Below are 21070 nucleotides of genomic sequence, written 5' to 3'. Positions count from 1 at the left end.
CATAGCAATTTCCAAGGAGATGCCTATTGAAAGGGCATAAAGCAGAAACAGAACATATAAGAGGAAGTGATTAGAATGAGTCTGTGAGGGGTAGTCATTTGTAACTAGATTACCCTCTCCTGGATACCATCAAGCAATTTTAGAGAACTTTTCAAAATATTCTAAATGTGAGTGAGTGGATTTGTGTTCATATAGTTAGCAGTTTCAGGCAAGAAGTAGGATCTTAAAAAGGATACCATGTGTTTTGGTGACAAAGGAGGATGTGATATGTTTGTAACAGGAAAGGCTAGAAGTAGTGTAAGTTGATCCAAGAAGAGAAATGTGATATTGACTGAAATCTGAGTAGTATCAAAGGTAAATTGGAGTGAAGTGAGATCTTCCCCATGAGAAATAAAATGTGACTGCATTTGAATAGAACAGGAGTTCGCAGGGTCAAATGAAGATTGCAGTTGGTTTAACTTATGACCAGAGCAACTGAGGTTTACAAAGCCAGTTTTTGTCTGTTTTGCAGGGATGAAAAACCTGAGGTTCTAGGAGCAAAAACTCATCTTTCCACTGCATTTCTCTTTTTTTAGAAAGAGGAATACAGCATACTGTCATCAATAAAATGGATAGAATTTGAGGTTAAAGGTTTTTATGTATAGGATGAAGAGTGTAGCCAAAAGAACAAGATGCTGGGATATGCTAGTGTTGGAAGGAGATTTTGAAGTGAAGAAATCATCCACTATGGGATGCAGCATAAGACAGATAGGAAATTAGTGAGTCAGTTGAGACCATAAGTTAGTAGTTTGTGAGTCTGTATGCTAGACCTGATCAAATGATCTGAACATATCAGAATTAATCACAAGCTTTTATTCAAATGTTTCTTTAGTTTCTATGCAAAGGAGTAATATTGTCTAGGAAGATCTGTTGTGGATCTAGTACAGCAGAATCTATATGGTCATTCATTAACACTTTGAGTCCTTTCGATGTAAATATACATCGATACGTATATATACTTACAGAAGGTCTAGGACTCAATATGTTAATTGATGGAGTTTTAGGTAGTGGAAGATTGACTGTTGATGATGTCTCCTTTGTATGATGAAGCTAGGAGGTTAGTCTTATCTTTTGGTTGTGTTTCTAATGGTATCATCTATATATGTTTGAGAAAGACAGAAGTTATGCTCAGTTGTCCTGGAAAATAAAAAAGGTTTGATTATCTTTTTATGAAAGAAGTAAGTTTTCTTCATGTGTTATTATTAAAAGTAGCATTATTAACAGTAAATAATTTGTTATTTCTTCCTGCTTGACATGGATTAGAGAAGCTAGTTTGAGTTAATAAATATCGTCTTCAAAGATTGTGACTTCATTCCTTGGGTTTGGACTGTAGAAAATTTCAAAAAAATCAAGCTTCAGATGTATATACGAGGGCTGTTCAATAAGTAATAAGACTAATTTTACTGTCTCGAAATCACTGATCACAATATTAATTTCTGTAGAATAAAGAATATTAATTTCTGTAGAATAAAGAAATGTTGCTGTCTGTATTAACAAAAGAGGTTGATAGATGGCATATACGGGCTGATGTGCCAGAGTGTCACGTGACTAAACGCAAGCTTGTTTTGGCGCACCTACGAGCCGTGACCAGTCTTCGAAATGGGAGCGTCCTTGGAACAGCGTTATGCGGTTAAATTTTGTGTGTGTTTACAAAAATCGACATCAGACACTTTTAACATGATACGCGAAGCTTTCCACGATGAAGTAATGTCGAGGGCAAGTGTTTTTCGCTGGCATAAAACTTTTCAGGAAGGAAGGCAAAATGTGGAAGATCTTGAACGTGAGGGAAGACCTTCAATGTCCATCATAGAGACAATGATCGACACAGCAGCAGCGATTATCATCAAGGAGGATCGCAGAATTACAGTATGCCAGCTGCATGTTGTCCTGAATATTTCTGTGGGAAGTGTTCGCTCAATCAGGGCTGAACATTTGGGACTGAAACGTGTTTGCGCCTGATGGATTCCCAAACTCTTGACACCAGAGCAAATGCAGCATCGAGTGGATGTGTGCACAGAATGGAAAGAAAGACTGGAACAAGAAGGCGACAACTTCTTAAAATGCATCATTACAGCAGATGAAGCTTGGTTGTATCGCTATGACCTACAATGAAACAACAAAGCAGTGAATGGAAGCATCTGTCTTCACCTACCCCCAAAAGCAAAAACTGTAAAATCAGCTGGTAAAGTTATGACCATAATGTCTTTTGACTACGAAGGCATTGTTTACCAACACGCTGTAGAACCCGGGAATGCTGTAAATGGCTCATACTATGCGGATGTTTTATGGACAATGGTACAGCACGTCAAAAGGAAGCATCCATTGCTGAAGAATGGCTTCTTATTGCCCCACGATAATGCAAGGCCACATATTGCTGGTTGTGTAGTGGATGTTTTGCAGAAGAACAACATAGATATCCTACCACCATGCTATTTCTGGCTGTTTCCTCAGCTTAAGAAACCACTAAGAGATCGTCATTTCAAAAGCAACAAAGCATGTGTAAAAGCTGCTGAGGCGGTTTTGAAAGACCTCTCAAAGAAAAGGACTTTCACATGTGTTTAAGAAGTGGATGCAACGTTGGGACAAATGCATCACATCTCACGGTAGTTACTTCAAAAAAGACCATGTAAATGATGACGATTAAAGGTAATCTGTTTTCTGTATAAATATAGTCATAACTTATTGAACAGCCTACGTATATTCAAAGAGGTCAGAGTAGTTATTTGGATAGCAACATTAGAGACAATAAATGAATGCAAACAAAGTATAGCAAGGAACTTTCTATACAGAGTATGGCATTTTATGAATGGGAAGTTGGATCAAACAAACCTATAGGTAGTATCACCCCTCTCTGATGGAAGGATTGTGCAGAGTGTTGTTTGGATAGTTGAAGTGGACAGTAGTTGTTAGGCTTTATGAGGTTATTCTATGAGAAATAACACATGCCTGTAAGTGGTTGTGCACATTATTTGTTAGTGTTGAGGGTTTCTGCATAATTTCTGTTTCATGATTCATGTTTTTGCATAAACTGGCAGAAAAAGCATGTAGGATTATTCGCTAGCTAACTGGAAAGACTCCCAATATAGCATTACCTGGATTCTGGATCCCCATATTGGATTGGTCATGCTTTTCAGGACTGTACATATACACTGCCTGTAAGAAGAGGAAGGGTGAGGAGGAAATATGGACATTGATTTAGAGACCAAACATGTCAGCAGCCACTTAAGTTCTCTAATAAGCAAGGTAGTGGTGATAATTCATCAGGAATTAACATCCTCTCCCACTATGATTAGGTCATTTAGTTGGCATCTCCTATGACTACTGGGTTATGCTTTTATGGTGGTAATACTTCCCAGTGGAAATGGTGAGTTCTTGACTTGACTTGGCTGTATATGTTGTGTATCACTAGCCCATTTAATGGCTTATACATTTTACAGGATGAAAATTCCTGTACTAAAGCATATTCAGACATGTTACTATTTTCTGAATAAGTGAATGCAAACATTACATACCAGAAGCTGATCTGGATTTGAGTCTTGAGCTGACTTGAGTGTTTATTACAAGAATGTTGACCTTAGTTGTTTCTTGAGTAGGATTATGTAAAATCTCGTAAAGAGAAAAATTAGAAGTAAATTTTTTCTATGTCAATTTTACATGGAAAATAATTTACATAAAATACTTGTAATTAAAATAAGGTATTAACTCACTTTTACTGTATTAAATCTGGTAACAAATTGTTAGAATAATTTTATAAGAACACTAGAATTGTAAAAACAAAAAAAAGTGCTCAGACAGGATTAGACAAATAGACCTAAGGCTAGCAACAAGGTCACCAGATTTCGAGATTTCCCCCCAAAACTCAACTATAGTGTGGGTGGCAGAGAAAAAACCTCCAGTAAATCCGGGGGACTAAATTTGTAGAAGGGCCAAGGTCGGGAGAGTGAGATAAAAGGCAGAGACCAAGAGGGGATTGGAAGTTTGTTTGAGTGCCAAGCCTTTCCAAGGATGGGGAGAGTCACGTTCCTGCGAGCATGCAGTTCTGACGAAGATGGGAAGTTAGATAGCAATGAAGGCGGTCTTTTCAAGATGTCCTACTGATGATTCTTCGATGATCTACGTGTGTCCTGTAGTATTAATGCCATAACCTAGACCCCGATCGGAAATTATTTTTTTGGAAGAAGCAGAATGCGCTCTTATATACCTTTAGGATCTAGGACTATATGTAATGGGCTGGTAAGATTTCAAGTAAGATGTTTTATGTTAATTCCTAGATTGTGAAAATTAAGCAATGAATGTTGTTCTATTGTCGATTAGCAAAGAAAGAATTATAGAAATTGGAAAGACGTACTTCTGTTTGAATGTGAATAAGTAGTATATAGAGTTTTAATGAATTTGCTAATGTTGTGTAAACCAAAAAAGTTGAATATGGATTATGCTTTAACTTTTTCCTGTTTACAGCGTGAGTAAAGATAAAGTGTGTTTAAGTCTATCCACGTGTCTGAAAATTTATGTGAAATTTTAATGTCTTTGTCTTAAAGCTTAAGCAAAAATGCTTGAATGATCATATGGAGAATTAGACACGTGATTTTTATTGTTTCTATTCTTATCTAGTTGTATTAGGCTGAACCAGACATTTGATATCTGCAGTTTAAATTTTGTAATAATTAACCTGTCTTAGAATGAATAAACATGTTTGTTTTGTTAATAGCTTGCCTGATCTTGCCTTACCAATGCACTGTCTCATAAAAATATAGAACCTGTGTGACCAAAGAATAGGATAGATGACTGATTGATATTAAGAATTAGGAGTTGCTTGTATTAGAGTTAATTTAAGAGATATTTCTCGTGCTTAGCTGAATGTTTCTCTTGCATGTAGGGGAAAGAAAAACAATTCTTTTACGCGATCCTTAATGGTGCAGTCGTAAAGAAAAATAAAATTTTAAGGATCAATACAAAAGAAATACACAAAGGTAGATTAGGGAATTGATTCCAGTCAGAAGCTTTTCCTGTGTCTACACTTCGAGCACGTGAAATAGCTTACTTACGGCCTTGAGAGAAAGGGGAGGAGTCAAACTATAGACTAAAAGGATTAAGAATAATCAAGTTTTTTTGCATGAAGAACTAGCTCAAGAAACGACAATAAGCTTGGTATTACGACTGATAAGAAAAAGACATTACAAAGGCGCAGTCCGACGATAAATAATAAATAACAAAATATTATCAATAATATTAAAAGTAAAAATAGATAATATTACAATTAGTATGAAACCTTTATCCTATACATAAGAGATTATACACTTTATTGTATATTAGTCCCAAGATGCACAGAAACTGAGGAGAAAGAAGGAACTTATTAACATTTAACATTGGATTTGAATAACTGTAGGTTATACTCTTTAGGAAATAACATTACAGGGGAGACCAGGAGACCATTCGAAAAGATATCAGTGGAAGGACTGATTAAAGAGGAAGAACATGTTCTGTAAGTTTGAAGTTCAGCTGTAGAGTGTTGAATAGCTGCTTCATATTGGAGGTGAGTGGAGAAATTACCACTGCTAATTCAGATGAACATTGACCATGGTAAATATTTGTAGACAATGCAAGCAGCAGCAGAAACTGAACAGAGAGTGAAGTGAGTTGGTGAGAGCTAGATCATTAATCAACATAATGGCTCTCTTCTGTGCCCAGTCATATATTTTTAGAACTATCCCAAATGAGTACTTTATTCAGTGGTTGGATGAACATGCTTTAACTGCTTGGAGGTAAAGCAGTTAAAGGTAACACCATGAAAAAAAAAAAAGAAGAAGAAAAAGAAAACATTTTTGGATGCTGAAGAGGAGATATTTGTAATGGGTTCATGCCAGGAAATACTGAATTAATCTTAGTTATCCTAAGAAGAGAAATCTCATTTTGTTCAAAGATTTGGTGTTGTTGAAGGTAAGTTTTTTTTGTTAGAAATGAAATGGGGATCGAATTTTAATAGTATCGAAATTAAGTGTTATCAAAATACCACTGAAGAATGATTTGGAAACCAGAAGTGGTTTCCAAATCATTTCCAAATTACGGTGGCAGGTTGATTTTCTGATTTGTGTATTACAAGATTTGCGAAAGAAAGTGGAGTGGAGTGTACTATCATCAGCAGAATTATGGATTAAATTTAAAGTAAATTGAAGAAAGTTCAGAGGAAGACCAAGATATATGTGGATCGATACAGTAAAAAGTACCTTAGAAGATAGAAATATAAGATCTGATAATGTTGGAGTCTTGACAGGTAACAGACTGATTTGGAGGAAAATTGTAAAAATCACCAATTGATCAGCAATAGCAAAATCTATACTAGTTTATTATTTTTCAGATAGTGGAGAAGTTGACTCCTTCTCAGTTCAGTTCTTTCTAAAGAAAGAATTGAAGTGTGTGAGGAATTTGCAGTAATTTGATGGTAAAGATTTGCTATTCTTTTGTAGGAATGATGAATGGGGGCTAATATCAAAGATGGTGTAAATACCAGTGGAATAAGAGAATTAAAATATGACACACTGGAGTATAAACTTTACCAATAACTGGAGAAATGCCATCAGGACTAGGAAATATCTTGATAATCAGTTATGGTGAGATGTTTCTGATCTTTTCTTGGTTAAAAAAAAAAAAAAAATCAAACAATATTCTTATATACCTAACAGGGTTACTAGTGAGGTTCAGGATTAAGTGTGTTCTGAGAGCAGTTAAGATTAACTAGTATTCTGTTAGGCATGTGCAGTTTGAGTGAGATTATGTGATAGTAGGTGCATTAACATCTTACCTTCTGGATTAAAGCAGTTAGAAAAAGAAAGGCCATTGGAGTTATGCACATTAAAATCTCCATGGAAAATGCCTTCACTATTAGGAAAGTTGGAGTGGAGAAAATCATTTAAAGAAAGGAAATCAAAACATTCAGAATGGAATTCAAAACCAGTGGAATAAGAGAGAATTAAAATATGACACACAGACACACACTGGAGTATAAACTTTACCAATAACTGGAGAAATGCCATCAGGACTAGGAAACATCTTGATAATCAGTTATAGTGAGATGTTTCTGATCTTTTCTTGGTAAAAACAAACAAACAATATCCTTACATACCTAGCAGGGTTACTAGTGAGGTTCAGGATTAAGTGTGTTCTGAGAGCAGTTAAGATTAACTAATATTCTATTAGGCATGTAAACAGTTTGAGTGAGATTTTGTGATAGTAGGTGCATTAACATCTCACCTTCTGGATTAAAGCAGTTAGAAAAAGAAAGGCCATTGGAGTTATGCACATTAAAATCTCCATGGAAAATATCTTCACTATTAGGAAAGTTGGAGTGGAGAAAATCATTTAAAAAAAAGGAAATCAAAACATTAGGAGAGAAATAGAGATGGCAAACAAATTTGATAGGATTCAATAGAGAGGATTTTAGCCAAGGTAGAACCAAAAAAATAAATAAGAGAGAGAAGATTCTAAGTTGGAAACTAACATAGTATATGTGTCTAAAAATTCAGAAATCTCACCTTTGATTTGAAATTAGTCTGTGTAAATATAAAAACTGAGCTGAATAGTGCTTGATGCTGAAATTTGAGTTTCTGTTAGAAAAGATAGGTGAGTTTTCAAGACTGGAGATGGAAATGATCATTTTTCTCTCTCTCTCTCTCCAGTCTTGCATTCTTCACAAATATAGACTGCCTTTTGATGTATATGAGGTCTGACACAGAAAAAAGGAGACTGTGTCTGTATCTTTTTATTTAACAAATTGAGAAAATCAACTATGATCTCCTTCAAAATAATTCCCTTCTGAGTTGACACACAGTTGCATGCGATGCTGCCAACATTCAAAGCAATTCTGCAGATCATTTTCTGAAAGACTTTTGAGGATCTCCATCATTTTTGCTTTCACATCTTCTACTGACAAAAAATTGGTTCCTTTGATCACCAACTTGATCTTTGGGAAGAGGTAGAAGTCGCAGGGAGCCATGTCTGGCAAATAGAGTGAATTATCACGACATCAAGCACAGTGATGTTGTGATAAGCTAAAAGCTGCTTCACAGACAAAGTGTTGTGGGCTGGCGCATTATCTTGGTGCAAAATCCAACCTTTTCTCCACAATTCTGGTCGTTTCCTTCTCACGGGTTTGCGCAATTTCATCAAGACTTCAAGGTAATACTGCTGGTTTACCAGTCTGGCCACTGGAAACCTACTCTGCCATTACAATACCCTGGATATCGAAGAAAATAATCAACATGGCCTTGAACTTTGAATGACTCATACATGTTTTTTTGGTCTTTTAGATGTTGCTGACTTCCACTGCATTGATGTAACTTGGTTTCTGGATCATATTTAAATATCCAAATTTCATCGCAAGTAATTACCGAATTCAACAAATCTGGTTCATCCTTAATCCATTGCAAAAGGTCCAAATGCAGTTCCTTGCGATGCTCTTTTTTGTTTATCTGACAACATTTTTGGAACCATTTTTGCACAAACCTTTTTCATATTCAATTCCTCCCTTAATATACGTTGAACACTTTCCCTATCCAAATGAACTTACTCAGCTACAGCTCGACCACCCAACTTTCTGCCTTTTCAAATCACATCTCATGCTTTTTTAATGTTGTCATCTGTAACTGCTGTGTCTTGTGCGGCCTGGGCAATCGTTGTATATTGTGATCATTTTGTGCTAAATCCCATTATGTTTTCACGTCTATCATACCCAGTACTGTTGACAGGGTGTAGCATAGGGGCAGCCTTCTGAAAATTGTTTGTGCCATTCAAAAATGCATGCACGACACATGCACTTTTCACCATAAGTCTCAGTCAATAATTGAAAAGTTTACGCCATGGATTTCTTCACTTTCACAAGAAATGTGATGTTAACTCACTGTTCACTCTTGAAATTCAACATTTTCCGACTGAGGGTAAGAAAACTTCTATATTTAAACATGGATCTACTCGTACTGAGTAAAGTGATGGAGTTGAGCCTTGTTTCATGGTGACAGGTTTGAACATGCTCTATAACCATCTCTTTGTCTCTCCTTTCCCAAGCTATAGGTTTTTTTTTTTTTTTTTTTTGTATCAGATCTTGTATTTGTGAAGTAAATCTGGAAGGCCTTCTGAGCCTGTTTTCCTCATGTAATCTACTTCTGTTTGTTGATCTTTCATGATTGTAGTTGAAATTGATTTGCAAATGAATAGGGTGTTGAGTATACAATTAGGATTTACTATCCATACATACTGACAATATCACCCAACTCTGTTAGACAGCCTCTTTTTATTTTTATTCTTGTTTCTAATAATATTTCACTCCAATAGTTATAACTTTGGATATTTTCTTTTGAATCTTTCAGTATTAATGATATGCTTCATGCATATCATTGATCCTGCTCTAGTTCTCTCTCTCTTCTCTTCCAACCCCACAATATACCTGCATATAATGTTCTGATTCTTTTATTCCTCTAAATTTCTTTTTTTGTTTCAATTATTATTGCCAAATCAACTTTTGCCTTCTTTAGTTCTGCATCTAGTTCTCCATTGTGTGTTAGATTCTGAAAATTCCAGGTGGCATTTCTAATTTTTCCCTTTATCTCTTTTTGGTAACCATTATCTGGTCCAGAAACCCTGATCTGGAGACCAAACATGGAACTCTTTTTAAATATTTCAGGCCTCTAATAACCAAGAATGTGGTCTCCCACTGAAAGACCTGCAACCTAGACTAGACAGTAGTAGCTACAATAACCATTTGGCCAACCAAACTAGCAGATACATTTATATTCTGACAATATAATACAAAAGATATTAATTAATTTTAATGTATAGATGAGAACACAGACTGATAAGAAAATAACTATTTATTAACTTATTGCTGATATTTCACTATTTCGCATCTTCAGAGCACAAAAACAGTTTGTCACAGTATGCAAAACAACAACAACAACCCAGATAACAATGGGACTAGTTTGAACAATTGTAACATACAACACAAAAACTTAAGTCCTAATTAGTCACCATCTACGTTTGGACAAGAAAAAAAAATGGAGAGAGAGAAAGCAGGTATTAATTACTTCTTAAGATTCTTTGGCAAATTTATACAGCCATACTTGTTGAGGTTTGTTTGTATGTTTCAAGGCTTCTTTTGGTTCCAAGAACAATCTCTCTGACTTATAAAGACTTCTGTGAAGCAGTTTTTTTTTTTTTTTTCCGATTGATCCTGTGTGCAGGGGTATCCACAAGGCATGGTCTGCTAGACCTGACTTGTCATAGTGAAAGTGCTGGATATATTTTTTATGTTCACTGAAGTGAATGTCCACTAATACACATGAACAGGGCACTTCATAGACTCTTGTATATGATAAAGAAGAGATTCTGTCCTTGAGTGAACAGATGAGATGGTTCCTTATCATTTTCAGTTTACAGAAAACCCACACATACAGGGAGATATTTGCACAAACCATCATCCATCTCAATAATATGGTATCCTAAAAACACTAATACACAGAGCTAAAGTGATTTGTTCCAATGACAATGCTGTTACTGCTGAACTCGCTCACTTACATCACACCTTCTTAGCCAGTGACTATAATCCCCCATACAATAGATAAAATACTAAATGCTCCCCAGAAATCCCCCCCCCCCACTGTCTACCACAGAAAACTATAACAAAACTGCACCGTCCCATACATTCAAGGCACGTCTGAAAAGATATCTACTCACCATATTTAAACCGTATGTCAAATTGGCAACTGTCATCTGTTCACCCAAGGACAGAATCTCTTCTTTATCACATCCAGGAGTCTATGAAGTGCCCTGTGTGATCGAGCTTATTATGGACAGACAGGAAGAACTGTGGACATTTTCCCCAGTGAACACGAAACATATCCAGCACTATGGCAAGTCGGGTCTAGCAGACCATGCCTTGTGGATACCCCTGCATGCAGGATCAATTGGAAAAAAAAACAAAAGTGTTGCACAGAAGTCATAAGTCAGAGAGATTGTTCTTTGAATCAACAGAAGCCTTGAAACATATTCCAAACTTGAACAAGTATGGCTGTATAAATTTGCCAAAGAATCTTAAGAATTAATTAATACCTGCTTTCTTCCTCTTTTTTCCAAACGTAGATGGCGCCTAATTAGGACTTAAGTTTTTGTGTTGTATGTTACAATTGTTCAAACTAGTGCCATTGTTATACTGGATTGTTGTTGTTTCATGTACTGTGACAAACTGTTTTTGTGTTCTGAAGATGCTGGATAGAATACCAGCAAAATATCAGCAATAAATTAATAAATAGTTATTTTCTTATCAGTCTGTGTTCTCATCTATACTGTTAAAATTAATCAACATGTACGACCAACATAGAAGCCTTTCCACATGATAATACAAAAGAGTTATACTCACTTCTAATTTATTTCAAAACTGAAAAAGGACAGTAAATAGTCTTGTTTTTTGGCACTGTAATAATCCCACAGTCATAAGTTCAGCTGTCCATAAATTTTTATAGAAAGCTTCTTATACTGATGGATATTTTCATCTATCACCTTTTTAAAAGCTAGGAATACTCAGAACCATCTCAGAGCCCAAACACATTTTTTCTTTGGACTTTTTTTTATTATTTATTTATTTATTTATTTATTTTACGGTAGATGATTCTTTTCAAAACTGTATATGATTCATAGCTGTTAAGAAGCTAATCCACATTTTGTCTCTACAGAGAATGACCACCCTTGCATCAACTTTTGCAGTTCTAAATTGTAATTCATTCTAAAGATTTAGAATGAATTACAATATCTCAAAATATAATTTTTGTACTACCAGATAAAAACATAATATCATTCTTGCAATGTTCCAGCAGAAAAACTACTAAATTTATCCCACTAAGAGGCAAGTTTCCTTTGTTTATGATAAATTAAATATACTTAGTTTCTGAAATTAGATGCTTCTGCACAGTGAATTTATCTATTGTCCTTAGTGAATATATTGTTGCCAGTCTGAGCATGCCAAGTAGTTAGCATCTCTACTATCTAACTTAGAGGTGAAATGGATTTGAAATTCCACTATAGCATGGCTGTTTGCAGATGTCTTTTCTTTGGTAGATGATTTTCATCACTTGGTATGAGACCACCACACTACTTGAAGCCTTGATGCATCTTGAAATATTCCATGTTTTGTCTCTAAAGCAGGATTCCTGAATTATTAATCTGCAATATTAAATGTACTGCAAGTTTAAAGAAATAAACTAAGTCACGTTTATTTTTTATCAGTAGTTGGATAGAGAAGATAGATACAATCAATTTTGTGGTGAGAATGAGTGGATGTCATTCAGAACTCTTTTGAAATGGAGTGCAGGTAATGATTACATTGTAAATTAACACACAACTTTAAGTCCATCTTAATTTAAGCACCATGGGTATCAGTTAAGTTTCAAGCTTGTTTTTAAATCTTTGTAGCAGCTGAAAAAAAAAAAAAGAAATCAAAACTAGCATAAAACATATTTCCTGAAATATAAAAAAAAGTTTCCACTAATGTCAATCTTTTGTTCATTATATAGAGATGGTTGTCGTCCATTTGCTGAGGTTTATGTTGGAGAAGAACGTGTGCTAACTACTTCCCAGGAATATGAAAGAATGAGGTAATTATCCAATTATAATATTCTATATTTTCTTGCTATTTCATGGATTATATCAAACGTTTTCAGGGAAATCAGATTTAATTGGCAAATCCTGATTGAGGCTGTTGCAGCCTTGTACAGATATTTCTTAATTATAAAATAACATGTATGCCACAATGACTTTTTTATTATGTAAACATTTCATCTTATGTAGCATAGGACATCATCAGTACAACTCACGAACAACAGTAGGAATTGAATTAAAAAAAACAGTAATGTATGTGCTTAAATTGGAATCCCTCTATGTATAGAGTTGCATGTTCATGGATTAAAAACTACTGGGCTGAATTAAAATTACTTAAATTAAAATATAGCAGATAAATTATTAAATACAACTGAGGAAAATAATTTCCCAAAGTTTTGGAATAGTGAAACAATCATTTTGATTAAGATTAGGTCTATGAAGTAGGGTTTAGCTATTTCTTTATATAACCATTCATGCTTATATGTGGATCTATGTAGTAACTTGGCATTTTGACATTGGATCCTGTGGTTAGCATTTTCCATTCCATGTTGTGCAAGCCAGATTTGTGAGGTTTGATAACGTAGATGTGGTCTTAAAGTTCAGAGATACGTTTATTTATAGATCTTTCTGTTGGTCCATAGTAAGACCAGTTACACGAACACAGTACTTGGTATACACAGGTAGCATCATTGATGAGAGTTTGTCTTTTGGAGAAGGTAGCCAGTTGTGAATTTGGTTGATGGGCTTGTAGGTAGCAATGAGTTAATATTTTCGTTATTAGGGATTCTATTTAGGGATTATTCAGAAGAACAAACCTTGTGTGCTCTGAATAAAGATTTTATGATTCCATATTTTTGAGATGAATGGTGAGCTGATGTATTATATGTATAACGACCTGAAAAAGTTGGTTTTCAGTAGATGGAAGTGAAAATGGATCTGTCTTGTTTGTGCTGAATGTGTACATTAAGAAAGGAGATACCTGTGGATGATTCCTTTTCTAATGGGAACTTGATACAAGGATGCAATACAGAAAAACAACATGCAATAAAAATGAGAAAAAAAAAAGCATTATGGAGGCAACATAAGATGAGTGGTAACAATCAATTCATAAGGATTACAGACGAGGAAGGTTACTTGGTTCGAGAGGGTAACAAAAGTTCAGTATGAGCAGCAGTTAGCTAAAGAGACCAAAAAAAAATCCTAGGGAGTTCTTTCAATATGTAGCCAGCTAAAATTAGAATGATTATGGTAGGATGACATCGATAGAAGAAAATGGTATGAGGACAGCTGCTGTGGAGGATATAGTTGAGATATTTAATGAGCAGTTCATAAAGTTCTTTCACTTGAAAAAAACTTTCAATATCTATCTCTAATCCAGAGTATTTTAGTGATAAGTTGTTACTACTTTCAACTACTTATATGGAAATATGACTTCTGCATTGCTTCAACCTTGGTATCACTTCTGGATTTACTTACTTATTACTGATGAGACCTCAAGGTTGAAACTGGTCTGGGTAGTGGCCCTTCCCATAATTTACAGCATTATACATGTCTGTAAGGATATATGTTGCATTATGGGATACTAAGGCAATTGATGTGAACTCATCAGCCTCTATGTACAAGTATCCTCGTCGTGAAGTTACTTCACATGCAACTTGGATAAAGGATGAAACCAAGAATATAATTTCTTGGCATCTTTAATTTAAGGTCTTCCATCCTTGTGAACATGACATTATGAAGAATTTGAAGGCAGTGAAGGAGAAGAGACTGACAGTGAGTGAGCCAGAGGTATTTGGGGAACTGAGCAAACTTGTTGTTAATAAGGCTGTGGTAATGATACATCAGCACTTGGCATATTTGTTTAATATACTGAAAAAGAGAGCCAAAAGGCTTCACCTTGGCGATGCAAAATTCAAATTAAGTGGATATTGAATCCAACATTATTTCAAAGCCGAATAGAGAAACTACAAGAGTTTCAGAGAAACTTTTGTAGATGTGAGGAGCTGAAGGATCTTCCTCAGCCATAGCCAAGTTAGCCGGTCTTGGGCATGGACGGTAGGGTTTTTCCCCCAGTTTATCTTTTGGTTTTTCATCCACAAAGTAGGCAAACCGGCCTTGAGAACTCAACACTATAGACATAGGATACACCGGGGCGTAGGGTTGACCACGGTTTAAGGTTCGATGATTAATAAACCCTTGTCACTGCAAAGTAAAAGAGGCTAAAAGGAAGATGAGATGAGACAAACATACTTAAAAATCCTCAAGTACATTTCTGAATACCCTCTTTATGTGATACTATGATGTTCAAATACTAATAATGTTTTTATCATGAACAAAAAAAAAAAAATTATACATGTGTGCATGCATGCATGCATGCACAATTTACTATGATCCCCAATATAAATACAGAGCATCCAGTATATCTTGCTTGTTTATATATGCAGCATATCATTCATAACTGGTATTAGCTTAAGGAATTAACAATGCATATAACTGATATTAATTAAAGCAAACTTTAATGAAAACTTCAATATTTTTCAATATTGCTTTAATTAATATCCGTTATATGCGTTGTTAATTCCTTAAACTAATTACCAGTTATGTATGACCAACGTATAAGCCTTGCTACAAGAAGCATATCGTTCAATCTGGATGTAACTGCTCACATGTCAGAACATATCTTCAATCAATCAAGGGCCCATCCTATCAATATTCCAAAAACAAACAGAGGATAAAAATAAAATCAACATCAAACTCGGCATGAAACTCTTGTAATTTCTCTATTTGGCTTTGAAATAATGTTGGATTCAATATCCACTTAATTTGTTCAAGTTCCAAAGAAGTATAAGGAAGGGAAGATTGTATAAGTTTATATGGAAGGTGACATAACCCAAGCATTGAATTATAGGCCAGTCTGTTTATCAGACATTGTGGTTAAAGTGTGGGAGAGACTAGTGAGAATTAGGGTCCAGAATTGGGTTGACAGTAATGGTATAATCTTTAATGGATGGCACAGATTTGCTGAAGAGAGGTCATGTTTTAGTAATCTACTTACTTATTACAATAACCTAATAGCAGCACTGGATGTGGCAGATGGATACACAGTAGTATACTTAAACTTTGCAAAGGTATTTGATAGATTACTGCATGATAAGTTGATAGTCAAACTAGAGTGGATAGGGTTGGATATTAGACTAGTGCATTGGATTGGAGATTGGCTGTTTGATAGGTATTAGTAAGTTGTGTATGGGAAGGAACAATATCCCTGAAGAAGAAAGTCACTAGTTGTTTGTCTCAGGAGTCTGTTTTAGGACCATTGCTGCTTAACCTGTATGTAAATGATATTGGGGAAGATTTTAATGGGATATACAGCTGTTTGCAGATGATGCAAACAGCTGTATATCCCATTAAAATCTTCCCCAATATTATCCCATTAAAATCTTTCCCAAAGTTGGGACGAACTGTGAGGAGTAGAGTAGATGTTTGGCCTTACTAGAAGACTTGAATAGACTGAGTGAATGGGCACATGAGTGGAGGTAACAGTTTAATGTTGTGAAATGTAAGGTTTTAAAATTCGGAAAACAAAGATGGGATATAGAATGTAAAATTTACTTTTGATGAGGATATATTATTGTTTGAGGTGGAGGAAATATGAGATCTTGGGGTGATAGTGGATAAGGATTTAAAATTGTGAAGACAGCACAACGAATTCTGGCAAAAGGATGAGATGTTGGAGAGGGTCCGGAGACAATTGACCAAAATAGTTTCTGATCTCTGGAATGTTGAATATGAAGAAAGGTTGAGACAATGCAATTTACAGAGTGCAGTGGATAGGAGAAAGATGGGTGATAGAGATGTACAAGTTGTTAATTTTAGCTCTATAATTTTATATATTTAAGATTACCATATAAAATTTATATTAACGTATAAGAGTAACGTCATGAAATCGTGGAAGAACAAGAAGTCATCCCTGGAATCTGTATAGGGGTGCAAGTAATGGAGTGAGAAGCATGTTTTTTGCATGGATATTTGTGAATGATTGGAATGTGGTGTCCGCAGAGAATTTGAATGTGTTTAAGGCATGGTATGGTAGGCTGTGTGTATGGCAAAAGAGACAACCTAGATGAGTCTGTAACTACATTGGGTCTTAGAATAATAATATGGATAAATTTTTGGCAAACATCAGATAAATGTTTAACTCTGAAAATTTGGATTTGAATAATTGTTACTTACTCTGGAAATTCTACAACAATGTTATTATCAATGATTCTATCCCAGAGTAGTGGCTAAAATCACAGATTATTCTTCTATACAAGAAAAATTCTAAATTGAATAGAAATAACTATGCACCATTATCTTATTTTGCATAACTAGAAGTTGTTGTTTATTAGAGTTATTCAAAACAGTCTCTGAAGCCATCTAGAAACATACATGCTATATGAGCCATAAAGGTTTAGGCAAACTTTTCTACAGCAGGCCACCTTACGTACTGACTCACATTATTGAAAAACATAATGAATATAACAAACCTCTTTACATTGGCAAGGAAGAGGAGTCACATATTAGAAGTAGTGTTAGTGAGATATGTTATACATCCAAAAATGAGCTATTATGTTTGCTTATGAATGCCAGAATAAGCAGAAAGAATTAAGACTATTACACTTTTTTTTATATAATCTTTGTCAAGTAGCTTTATTTTATCCTCCTACATGTTTCACCAATTTTTCTATTGGCATCCTCAGGGAATACAAACTAGTAAGCTAAATGAAGGTTACAGACTAGGTTATAACTGATAATTCTAATTCATACAAAAAATTGGTATTGTGCGTGACAATGTGCGTGTCTCGTTAACGTGATTTATTCGTTATGGCTCATTACGTAATTGTTATGAAAGTTCATTTCTTTGATGTTTAATGATCTGATAAAAGTTTTCCAAATTTCTGGTAAAATTAGACCTTGATTCTTGTTTAGGTTTTCAGTTTTATGGGCGACTGTAGCTGCTTCTTTAAAGGTTCTTGAATGGTAGTTATCTTCTATGTATGGCATAAGGCTCTTATCCCACTCAATGTGATGGTTAGTAGAGGCAAAGTGGCATGAAAGGCCTGAAATGTCTTGTCTGTTATTTCTGACATATCCTATGTGTTCTTTCTCGTTTCAAAGCTTCTAGAGGTCTGATCTACGTAACTAATACCACATGAGCAAGGTATATTATATACTCCAGAGTACTTGTAGAATGGGTGAGGATCTTTTGGTGATCTTAAAAATTTATGCCAATAGAAAAATTGGCGAAACATGTAGGAGGATAAAATAAAGCTACTTGACAAAGATTATATAAAAAAAGTGTAATAGTCTTATGAATAATTGTCGAGAAAAAATTCAACATAATGAAGTAGAAAGAATTGTTGCATTGATGCATACATTTGCCCAAAAATTGTTTGAATAAACAAATAACCTGGTTGTCCTCATATATTTTTGGTTAAGATAGACAGAGAATTGCTGTTGATAGCAAAAGAATTATTCTGATCCAAGACAGAGATGCAAGGGAGAAAGAGAAATAGTAGCAGTAGTTTTGAGGCCATATGATGTGAGGTAAAGGTAGACAGTTTATTTGGATCTTTGGGGAAGAGATTTTTGAGAAGGTTGAGGAAATAAGCGGTCTGGATGGTGGTGGCTTGGTAAAGACCTAAATTTAGGGAACACGTTGCTATGTTTGCGAGGGGAAGGAGTACAATTTATTCTGGCAGTAATGCAGAGTATTGATATGTAGAAATAAGGAGGAGATGGTATAAAGCCTTGATTAAGCCACATATGGGCTACTATACAACTTTGGCCACCTGGCTTTCAGAAGGATGTAGCGAGACATTGGAAAGGTCTAGAGGCAATTGACTAGGGTGGTTTCTGGTCTCTGGAATGTTGAGTATAAAAACAGATTAAAAAAACGAATATTGTAGTCTACTGGATAGGAGATAGTGAGGATATAAATGAGATGTATAAGTTGGTAAGTGGTTATTACCATGCTAAAATAAATTTGGAAGGTGTTTTTTTCTCTCCCATAGAATAGTGGAAATTTGAGGAACAAGAGGGGCCATCCTTGGAAGCTCTGTAAAGAAGGTGTGTGTATTGGGGAAGAAGAATTTTTATTTTTTTTTTTGCATGGAGAGTGGTGGATGATTGGGATGCATTGCATGTAACAAGTGCAGAGATGATGAATGCTTTAAGGCCTGGTATGATGAGCTTGGTATGTGAAATTGGAAACTTCTCACAATGAGACATTTGATTCCATGGCAGTCTGATTGTGATGATGATGATAATTTAGGACTTATGTTTTGCAGCTTTGTAAATATTGCTGATCTTTCAGTTTTATCTTAGTAATTTTATTCTTTCTTAGTTGAATTCCAGTGTAAAAATGATTTTGAAACAAGTTTTGTTATTATTAATAACGCATTAATTTATTAAATTTTGTTTTTCAAATATATATGAAAACATATATCTTTGAAATGTATTCTTCAAAGGAAAGGTGTGGTCATTTCAAATTTAATTAATTTAGACTTTTTTTGTAAGCTACTTATGATGGGATAAAACAGTATAAGATTATAAATAAAGCATTAAGTGAAGAACCAAAAAATGAATGAAGGTAATAGCAAGAATAAGGATATAATCCAGTAAGATATTAAATTATGAAAAATATTATAAAATTATATAAAAAAACAAAGTGATAAAATAATTTTTTTTTTCTTTAGTTTTCAATTTTCAGTGGATCATCAAATTGTATACTGTTCAGTTGTTCCAGATTAAATGATAGTTCATTTAATCTGGAACAACTCTATTAAATGATAGTAGATAGATCTGAATGTATCAAAAAACAAAATGAAACATAAATGATGAGATATGGTTGTTCACTCACTTTTTTGAGTCTTGTCCAATGAAAGGTAGTAAACCTATCATACTAAAATGTGGGCTAAGGGATAATCTTGGATGCCCTTCTTTAAATAATGAAGTGTAATGCATTTCAGGCTAGGTTAGTTATTTAGGCATCTAATAACCAAGCTGGTGATCTCACACTGGATGAAGGTCTGCATCTAAAGACCCAGTGGAACTTTCATACCATAGTGAAATTTAAACCCACAGTCTGTTTGTTAGGAAAAGTACTATCAACTCCAAACAAGGCTTTCAGAGTTAACTTGCTTACTGTATTGTATATGGCAAGGAATCATATTATTTTTGTTTGTATTTTACTTGTATTAGCAAACAAAAGTTTTTGTTTGTAGTATCTGCATTACTGAGCAATTGGTATATAGGAACTTATAAATAAATTAATAAAAATGTTTAAAAAATAATTAAAAATGAATATATTATATATTTATATCCTAACCCATCCACAGTATCTGTACCATAGATTTACTCTTTCATGTGTGGAAGGCACATTAAAAAAATTACATATATATTATGAGAATAAGAGCAGTTGATTTCACATTAAGCCTTTATGTTACTCTAAAAACTTATTTTGGGACAGAAAAAAAGGGGAAGGAAGTAACGTAGATGTCTTTTCTAGTTGGTTTGCCTATTTTTTCTAGGGAAATGGGGACTTTTTTCTAGAAGGAAAAAAGAAAGAAAATCCTTACAACTAATGTGCAAATGCTGTCTAAAAGCCATTAAAAATGTTTGGTGTCATAATTAGGATTCAAATCCAAATCTTGACAAATAAAGGGTATCATCTTTTTTTTAACTGTATCATTACCTGAGCATTTTGGTATGTTTTCATTCTCTAAAAACATATTGAGATTTATTCTCTAATATTTATTTAATATAAAGTGATTATTTTTGTAATAATGTTTGAAATAGCTGCATGAATTCATATTGATTTCGAACAGCCTGGTGTCGATATAAAAGAAAGCTAATGTTGATAATTAATATTCAATAATTTCAGTATTTCTGGGAATTGTTAATACAAAAAATGGGGGGAAATGTTTTGAAAATATGAAAAGTCCTGCTTTCCCAGTACTTACAGATAATTCTTTATTAAATCATATCTAGGCATTTTAACCTGGCAGATGGACAAGTAACCATACCACTCAAGGTTACAGCTGTGGGAGACATTCTAGTAGTGATATGCCATGCACGTTCAACTTTCGGAGGAAAAGTACAAGGAAAAGTAAGTTCTGACTGGCAGTTTATTGCTTTTATTTTATAGCTATAAGGTGTTTTCTTATTTTAAATTACAACGTTTTATGATTGCTAATATTTTACGGGCGCGAGCATATTCGAGGAAACACTATTCTAAGATTGTTTGTTCTTTGATGAAAATTCATTTGAGGTGGCCTGAGTTACCAAGAAGAGAATGATATCTGTAGTATATTTGAAAGGGGAGCTTGTTAAGAAGAGGTCAAATGCG

The 21070-nt window shown here is 34.5% G+C and overlaps 1 protein-coding gene across 4 annotated transcripts in view; it reads left to right on the top strand.

Annotated features, from left to right (window-relative positions):
• Positions 1–21070, top strand: part of aux (cyclin-G-associated kinase) — a 482129-nt gene that overhangs the window by 251811 nt on the left and 209248 nt on the right. For all 4 annotated transcript variants that reach the window (XM_090404291.1, XM_090404283.1, XM_090404277.1 and 1 more), the window contains exons 15-16: positions 12594–12674; positions 20713–20830. In XM_090404291.1, coding sequence (XP_090260417.1) covers positions 12594–12674; positions 20713–20830 — 199 coding nt within the window. The remainder of the gene's footprint in view (positions 1–12593; positions 12675–20712; positions 20831–21070) is intronic.

This window comes from Typopeltis vanoorti, chromosome 2 (genome assembly GCF_054136105.1).
Source record: "Typopeltis vanoorti isolate ZY-2024b chromosome 2, IOZ_Tvanoo_1.0, whole genome shotgun sequence".
NCBI lineage: Eukaryota > Metazoa > Arthropoda > Arachnida > Uropygi > Thelyphonidae > Typopeltis > Typopeltis vanoorti.
Note: the sequence above shows the minus strand (reverse complement) of the source record. Positions and strands in the feature narration are given on the sequence as shown.